General features: G+C 48.3%; 1 protein-coding gene across 1 annotated transcript; it reads left to right on the top strand.

Moving 5' to 3' along the window:
* Window positions 1-6,439: 6,439 nt before the first annotated feature.
* Window positions 6,440-8,714, top strand: LOC135817496 (probable 2-ketogluconate reductase). The gene has a single exon (XM_065330694.1). It carries the CDS (start codon window positions 6,656-6,658, stop codon window positions 7,628-7,630), a length of 975 nt encoding a protein of 324 aa, XP_065186766.1. The 5' UTR covers window positions 6,440-6,655; the 3' UTR covers window positions 7,631-8,714.
* The last annotated feature ends 340 nt before the right edge of the window (window positions 8,715-9,054 follow it).

Here is a 9,054-nt window from a genome sequence, read left to right on the forward strand (position 1 = left end):
GCACACCAGTGAGACTTGATCACCTTTATTGCCCATGGAGACATAGAGACGTGCCGTGCCTTGCACGCCGCTCACGGTTTCCGTAGTGTCCGTCCTGTCGTGATGAGCGCGTAGTGTCTGCTTGTCAGCATCGAACGTCAGTGTAAAGACGTCGCCGGAGCTCCACAGCTGCCCCAGGGCAGACCCTCCCCAGTTATCCACCGTTGTGGCGCCGCCATACCAGCCAACCAGCTCTTCCCTTGTCGAATGGTAGGCATCAAGACGCGGCTCGGCGGCCAGGCAAGCCCCAAAGATGATGCAGGAATCGTGTGATGTTGAGTCGATCCTCAGCCGGTATTCCGTAACGCCGTGTGCTGGCACTGGCGGTGTACAGACAGACCTCCAACCGGCGCTTTCAACCTTTCTTGCAGTGCGTTTGCCATTGCTGAGCTCCAGGTCGCCATGACATTGGCTGTTGTCAAACGTAGGTCCAGCCGGCACAACGCTCACCTGGAGAGGTTCGCCCGTGATCAGCTCACCACCTACTTTGGCCAGGACAGTGTAGGTGCCAGGCACTGTGGGACAATGGGTAGCTTCAAAGCAACCCTCTGCTGAAACCTGTCGAGGAGAGTATGGTGTGACCCTGTTGCTGGGTGACGAAACAGATATCTCAATTCCAAGCATGCCAATCTGTTCCTCGGTCAACGACAGCTTTGGTAGATCAATGCGCGGCTTTAGCTTGATCTTCATCTCACTGCCAACTGGAGCACTATCTGATAAGCACTCCAGTACGCTGTCGGAAACATCAGCAATGCTACCAGCACTATCAACAAGCTCAGTCAGCGGTGCCGTGTCCGTAGCGTTGAAAACGATCCCGCTCGCAGCGCACTCCCCGGCTGCGTCGTCTCCCACACTGTCCTGTGACTTAATGATGGCAGTGTTTAACCAGCCGTACATACGCAACAGATCCACGGTGTCGTTGCATGACTCCAGTATACCGGCGACTTGGTCGCATCTTTCCGATCCCTCAGTGAGTTGACACAGGCGTTTCTCCAGCAGCGATTTCTTCTCGGTCAACGTTTCGCTGAGCTCCGTCCGGAGATTTGTCTCGCGCGTCTTCAGGGATTCGGTTAACATGTCAAAGAAAGCGGTAATCTGCTTAAATCCCTCCTCGCCCTGGCTATTCACACATCGTAAGGCCTCTCTGACTCTGCTTGAGGCAAGCTCCAGACCGTCCGATCCCTTTAACACACCCTGCAAGTTGTTCTGAATCATTTCTCTCGCCCATTCGGCGGTATCGGCAAGTGGCTGTATATCATGTGAGTCTCCCACGTGACAAGCCTTGCTGCTGTATTCAGCACATAATGCCTGGCAACATGTGCAACAAAAATGCGTAGCGGTGTGCGTAGAGTGCACATCACAGCTGCGTGTCGTACCGGCTTGCACAGGAGTGGACGTGTCGTCGCTGGGCGAGTCCGGAAACACCATCACGGTGTGCTTGAACGTGGCCTTGGAGCGCGGGTGAGACTTGGCGTGCACATCACAAAGCTTCGCCTTGCAGTCTGAGCAAGTGGCCAGCGCTGGCTCATTGTCACCGCACTCATCGCACTGCAGCTTAGCAGGATCATCACTACTCCATTCATTCTCCCGCAGCTGAGCCGGGTAACTTAGGGGCAACACAGCAGCCACCGAGCGGCCAGCTTGGAAAGGCGTCAGCACGGCACAGCTCGGACACTTCACGCACGTCTCGCTGTCGTCCTCGCTGTTGCCCTCGACATGTCGCTCAAGACAGGCGACGCACAGTGAGTGAAGGCAGGAGATTAGCCGGGCCTCCTCCTTGCTCTCCCCGCACGACGCACACTTTGGTGGAGACATTTTCTTTCAAGGCGCACATGAGTGGAACACAAACACACTCTACTTTCAGCGAAGAGAAGAAGCTCCGACGGGCATCAGAACACATGGACCGGTTGCGCATGCCCATAGTCACGGCCTTCCCGGCTGCTATCAATGCTCCAAATGCTCCGGGCCTAGCCTTGTGTTTGGTCAGGTGATCAGGGCAGGGGACATGACAGGAGTTTGTCACTGGGCAAAGATAAGATAAACATGTCATATGACCCAAACGCCAGTCTCCAGTCCAGACAGACAGCACGGCTTGCTTCGAAGTATGCACATGAAAACCATACCGAGAGGGACAGCTCAGCTCACACAGTTATACCCCTAAAGTAATAACACGCTGCAGGCCAAGTCCTATCCTAGTAAAAAATGATTCTCAAAATCCATGTCCTGGTCAATTAAAAGTAAGCGTTGATGCATGTGTGTATACCGTACTCGGCCATTTTGTTTTGTAAATTTTACTATGTCCACCCCCAAAATATATCTTGTGTGTTATAATGATATCAAGAAATTTAAAAACGTGTTATCTTTGCCTAACTGCGCCTGCCTCTACTTATCATCATCTGTACTCTCTTAGGTTAACCTCGGGCGATTCCTTCATGCCTTTTACTCTCTTTTTCTTTTTTACTGTTTCGGATAGTTGCCGTAGTTGGCTATCACCCTTCATTTCACATTCATTTGTCATCGGCAGTCGTTTGACGAGCTAGAAAATGTGGAATAAGTACAATACAATAATAATTTCTGATAATCACCACTAGCACCACCACATGCACAGTCTTGAACTACAATATCAATATTTAGAGTGTGCAACTGCCTATACACCCTCTATACAGTGCTGCAACGGCAGAACTTCACATCACGTGACATGGTTCAATAGACTACGCTGGCAAACAGCAGTGCAAAGTGACCACAGGAGAGTTGAACCCAAGGCAAGGTTGCGTACGACCCTGTATCTATCATGTACAGGGTGCAAATAATGTGTACGGGTTCGTCACGTGATGTGAAGTCCTGCCGTCACAGACCCCATAGCTGGAGTTGCCCTCTTCGGGGTTATGCACTCATAGAATGAAGTACGAACTGCATAGACTGGCAGACCACCACAAGTACATTGCACGAGGCTGATGCGGAAAAGCAACCGCACTGGTGCAGATGTAAAATTAGCTATCCCTCGACACCTTGCTGCCACTGCTTCAGGAGAAACCGAGGAGGTTAAGTGGACAGGTTTAGTTTGATAAGGTGATGATGCAGCTGGTACCCGATCTACTTGATTCGGCATCTAACAGTTCTCATTTGCCTCCTGTAAAAGCAGAAATCTTCGGTGGTGTAATATTTTCGGTAATCTCCAAAAATCGGCGGTTCTGTGGAGGGAAATTTTTGGGAAACCCGTTTTCCAGGTAAGTGTACTAGTACCGAAATTTTCGGTGCGAATATAGGAATCTGCTGCGGTAAGATACCCATGAATATTGTATAATTTCTTTCCCTTCGGAAGTTAGTTCTATGACGGAGTTTTGAAACTGTTCTGTTTATTCCAATCATCTGCATTCAACTGCAATGAGCCCCTCACAATACTGTAAAAGCAGAAATGGTCGGTGGTGTTTTATTCTCGGTAACTTCGGTGCCGACCCGTTTTCCAGGTAAGTGTACTAGTACCGAAATTTTCGGTGCGTTTTATTTTCTGTAAAAATTGTCGGCACCGAAGTTACCGAGAATAAAACACCACCGACCATTTCTGCTTTTACAGTATTGTGAGGGGCTCATTGCAGTTGAATGCAGATGATTGGAATAAACAGAACAGTTTCAAAACTCCGTCATAGAACTAACTTCCGAAGGGAAAGAAATTATACAATATTCATGGGTATCTTACCGCAGCAGATTCCTATAAACCCTTTGCATTTAGGCAGCCATGACTGTCATGTCTCTCAAGGGAGAAGGCCATAGTGGACCGGAACGGTGTTGTCCGTCGAGTCGAGCTTTCTATGATTACACACTACTCGACCAGCTCGGTTGCATTTAAATGATGCTGTTCTAACGCTACAGTACTGTCAGTCGCCCAAGAACGGGGGGGGGGGGGGGGGGGGGGGGGGGCAGCCTCCTAGCATAGACCGTTCTTATTTTCATGCATTACAGGCATTTTTTTATTTACTTGAAAAAGCACATAACCACCAGGAAAGCTGACAAAGAAAAAAGAGTAAGCAAAGGCAGCTAAAAAGAGAGCTGGGAGAGAGAGAGAGTTGGGGTACGGTTGGGGGAGGACGAGACATTGAATGGTGGTCGCCACAGCACAGTTGAGTCACCGTGTACACATTGGTATGCTGTGTTTGGTAATATTCTAGCCTGGCCGTGCTTCAGCGCCCGGCAGTACTATTGGGGTTAATTAAATGGATGATCTCCTGGGTTTCGTTTCGTGGAAACAGTTGACTACAGAGTTGAAATACATGTACACTCATACCTCGGTTATCCGGAACCCGAAGTTACGGGCACTTCGGTCTACCGGGCACTATTTGAGCGAGTTTCAGGGGAAATATTACTACTCTTTTGTCACTTTTCGTAGAAATATTGACGTCATATGCCATATCGATGGCCTTTTCCCCATCAAGATGTACATGATTCGGAGTTACGGACATTTCAAAGTTACGGGCAGTGCAAGGTCCCGGACTGCCCGGATAAACGAGGTATGAGTGTATAGGGCTTGAAAGTGCTACATCACAGCATAGCAATGGCATAGCAACAATTTGAAAAATTCAAAAACTGGATCCACCTGGATCCAGTTTTTGTATGGATCCAAGCACGTTTCAAGCGGTCTTACTCACAGCAAGGTGATGTGGCCAGTGAAACTGACTGATTTGGCTAGTGGGGGCGGGGTGACAACTGGTGGCGAAGTAAAAGTCGCACCTGCATACGACATGAGTGGGTTGCTATGCACCCACATACTGAGGCAATAGCAAAGTCACACCTTAGTAAAGTTAGTGGATCCAAAATAGAAATCTGATGTTAACTTACTACTCCCAGGCCGTTTTGACGTCATCACTTTCAAGCCCTATTAGCAAGCTTATAAAATACCTGCAGCATTGAACCACTGATCTCCGGGCTGTGGGTGCTCTGCGCGGCAAGCAGTTCTCATTACATAATGAATGGCGCAATGATTTCACATGTAATATGGTAGGTTCAAACTGGCAGCGTCTACACACGACACATCGTACATAAAACATTCTGAAGTCTCAGAACAAAACGTACCGGGAAGCTGGAATCCATAGCAGATCATTAATGACGCCATGCCCAAGTTGGCTCCCCATTTCGTGGCTATGTACTGTAAGACATGTTATTATAACGAGTCGCAAATTTAACGATTGTCCAAAATTCATAGGTTAACGAGAAGAGATGTTAACGATCTTGCAGTATTCTGCCATATCCACACACAGCATATATGAAGCAGTACGGCCTCAACGGATCTTATTATAACGAAGAAATGTCATCCGTTAAAACGTTAGATTTACTTCCTCGTTATATATACATGTTTTACAGTACGTAGTGTGGGCAGTGCACCGTGCCAGACCCTGTGTGCAGAGTTGCAAACTCCAGGGGTTATGGAGTCCTTACAATAGTGTATCAAGTGGTACAGTATTGACGACAAACCAAGATTCGTGATTCAGTGAGGCTCGAGCCAGAGAAGCATGCCTCGATGACCCGACTTGTATTAATTTGAGATATCTTTCCTGCTCGTCTTAACCCTGCCTCCACTCATTGCTACTTCCATTTCTATTCTAGTATGTATTTTTTCTTCATTTCTTACTCTTCTTACTGGTTGTCATCACTTTCATAAATATTGCATTATTGGGCAGAACTGCCCGTTTGACATGCGATGTAAAATAAATAAAATAATAACAACAACGACAACAACACCGCGTTGTCATGAATACGCTACATGCGTAGTGCAGTGACCAAGTCACCCAAATAATTATTTACAAATTCATGTTCAAACCAGCCCCACTGACCGGAGTGGCTTCTTGGAGAGCGGACACGCCACAAACTCCAGCATCCTCACGTCGAATTGCCCACTGCTAGCATCAGTGCTTGTAGATTGGCTGCTACAACAGCGAGTGGTGGGGAGACGATTGCGAACCCTGCTGCTATTGCTGACTAAATACCGCGCCGCGGTGAATGCCAAGCGTGAGCACATCTTTTTGTTTTGTTTTCAGCCCGGCAAACCACTACTAGTAGGATTGCACAGCTGAACATTTACTGTGTTTCACAAACCAGCCAAATCAGAATACCACAGCTCGATGTACGATACGACTTGTACTTGCGAGATATAGCTGGAACTAGTGGAAGAGAAGCGGATTTGTTCAATGATTATGTCAATCCTTGTTCGATCGTCGTCATTTTTCTTCAAAAATGACGCACGCGATTTTGCAGATTCGAGGAGCTTTCCCGCCGCGCCAAATGCAAAGCTCAAAAAAATTATTTTACTTTTTCTACGCTACCTTTTCATTCAAGCGGCTTATCATTCAAAAAATCACAGTATTTCCAAAAATGTTAGTTTAGGCATGTCAATATTGCAATGTTAGGGGCTGACTAGTATTACTGTAGTACCGGTAATATATGTTTTCCCCCCAATGGCTTAGTTGCTATTGTAGTACTAGTAGTACTGAGTTTGATGCAAAAGGTTGTTGGAGAAGACGTCTTTAGGTCAGAGGAAATCCTCGCAGCTTTTTGATCTGCGTTTGAGTCCCAAACAAGTGTAGTCGTTTGTGACGGGTTGTGGAGTGAAAATCTGAACGTTCCAATGGCAAAGCGTACGGTTCTGCAGTGTGGTCCTGGACCCCTACACGGCGATTATCTTCAGGCTCAGTTTGAAGAGCGCTACGAGGTGGTGGGAGACGATGCCCTCGGCGATCCTAACGTACTGCAGCGCATCGAGGGGGTGCTCACCAAACCCAGCGCCCCTACCAAGATTGATCGGCGCTTGTTGGAGAGCATGCCCGCGCTGAAAGTAGTGTCGACGTGTAGTGTTGGGTATGATCATATTGATGCCAAGGTGTGCAAAGAGAGAAACATTGCTCTGGGCAACACGCCTGGCTTAGTAGATGGAGCAACGGCCGACGTCACATGGGCACTGATCCTTGCGGCTGGCCGAAGGCTGTTGGAGCTGCATCGGTTCTGCACAACGCGCACTTCAGCTAGCTCAAAGCCGAGCTTCTTTGGCAAGGAAGTCTACGGCTCTACACTGGGCATTGTTGGCATGGGCCGTGTTGGACTAGCTGTTGCTCGTCGTGCGCTGGGATTTGATATGAAGTTGATCTACCACAACCGGCGGCGGAGAGACGCTGCAACCGAGGAACAGTTTAAGGCCGAGTATGTGTCGGACTTGAAAGAATTGATGTCGCGCAGCGACTATATTGTCAATTGCCTGCCTGCGTCCGCGGAGACATACCGGCTGTTTGGAACGACAGTATTTGCAGCCGCCAAACAGGACGCAGTTTTCGTGAACGTGGGACGCGGTAGCTCAGTGGATCACGATGCGCTTGTTGAGAGTTTAAAAAGCGGACGCTTATTGTCAGCCGGTCTGGACGTGACGGATCCAGAGCCGTTGCCTCGCGATCACCCGCTGCTAAATATGGAGAATGTCATCATAGTGCCGCACGTCGGCACCGATACCATGGCAACGTGTGTGCGGATTGCTGAGATGGCATTGCGCAATCTGCAGGCGGGACTTGATGGCGTGCCACTGGAGGCCTCACCACTAGTATCTACAACGTAACACCCACCATGCCTGAGTGCAATCTTATACAGTAGCGTGTGCCAAATGCAGTAGAAAAACAGTGCTCGAATGGTTGAAGGTAGAGCGGCAGGCAGACAATGGTCCATAACTTAATGCCAGGAGATCAGTTCACAATGTACTACAACTGTACTTCAAAGTGGTCGGACACGTATGAAGTACAAGCTCTACGAACATCAACTTTCCTCGCAGTATGGATTGTTCGCGGAGATATGAACAATTTGCAGTATTCAGGTTAATGTTGTTGGGAGGAATATGCCGTAGCTCCTGTTTTCTGCCCTCGGACTGATGGAATGGCATAGTTTGTCTGATTTACTTCAATATAGACGAACATTTCCCTCTTCCAAGTTAGCGAAACTTGTCCAGCATAAGTTTGTCGAAAACTGACGCAAGACTTTTTTGTTACGAAGTCTGAAGAAAACGTTGAACGGTCTCTGCTTGGATGACGACTACACCATAGCTCAGTGGTTAGAGCATCGCTGGCTACAAGCGAGGGTCCCTGGTTCGAGTCCTGGTGGTGACAGTCAATTTTTTCTTCAGACTTTTCCCGTTTGTCTCTTTCCCTCAAAACCAGTTAAGACTTTTTTAATTTATTTTTTATACGAAAGTCCACTATAGTCCCGAATAGGCACGAGAAGTGGTGACGGGGCCAGGCTGCTCTGCCGACCTTAAAGGTCTCGGCGTCTGCGCAGACAAAGCGCACCATAATGCAGCAACACCATGAGGATGGGAGGAGGAAGAGGGAATGGATAATAGTGCGGAACGTGGACAATAGGTACATGGTCGCGAGAGCAGCAGAATGAGAGATAACATGTAGTAAGGAGGGAGGGAAGAAACTAGTGACGCGCTCACCCGGGTCTATACTGTTACATAGGGCCACGTCACTACCTGATGTGCATCGGTTAGTGCTGCTCGGTTGGGCTCGAATACTACACGGGGCATTCTATCTGCCTGGATATTTTTTTGATATCTTTTCAAGGATTCTCCAGAGGCATACGGATGCCTTGGACTGGTGCGGTGATGCCATGGCGGCGATATCAAGTTCCCTGAGAATTCCGACTTTGCACTTGTTCTGGCCAGTTGTAGTCCGCAATCACGGTGAGTACACTAGAAAGTCTGCTAGTAGTCATTCACGAGTCCTAGTGCTGAATGAAGGGGTAAAACATGAGCACTCCGCTTTTTGGACCCTCTGCCACCGTGGCTTGCAAGTGAGTCAGGTGAACGAATCCAGACTATGTGCAAGTCAACTTTGCGTATAACGACACTCGGCGGGGCATCAGAAAAGTGTCCTTATTCGCGAAGTGTCGTTATACCTGAAGTCTCATTATATGTGTTACAGTTAGATGGGACTTTGCTCTGGGCATGGAAATTCTGTCGTTATCATCGCGACGAAGTTGTCATTATAT

This window comes from Sycon ciliatum, chromosome 5, assembly GCF_964019385.1.
Source record: "Sycon ciliatum chromosome 5, ocSycCili1.1, whole genome shotgun sequence".
NCBI lineage: Eukaryota > Metazoa > Porifera > Calcarea > Leucosolenida > Sycettidae > Sycon > Sycon ciliatum.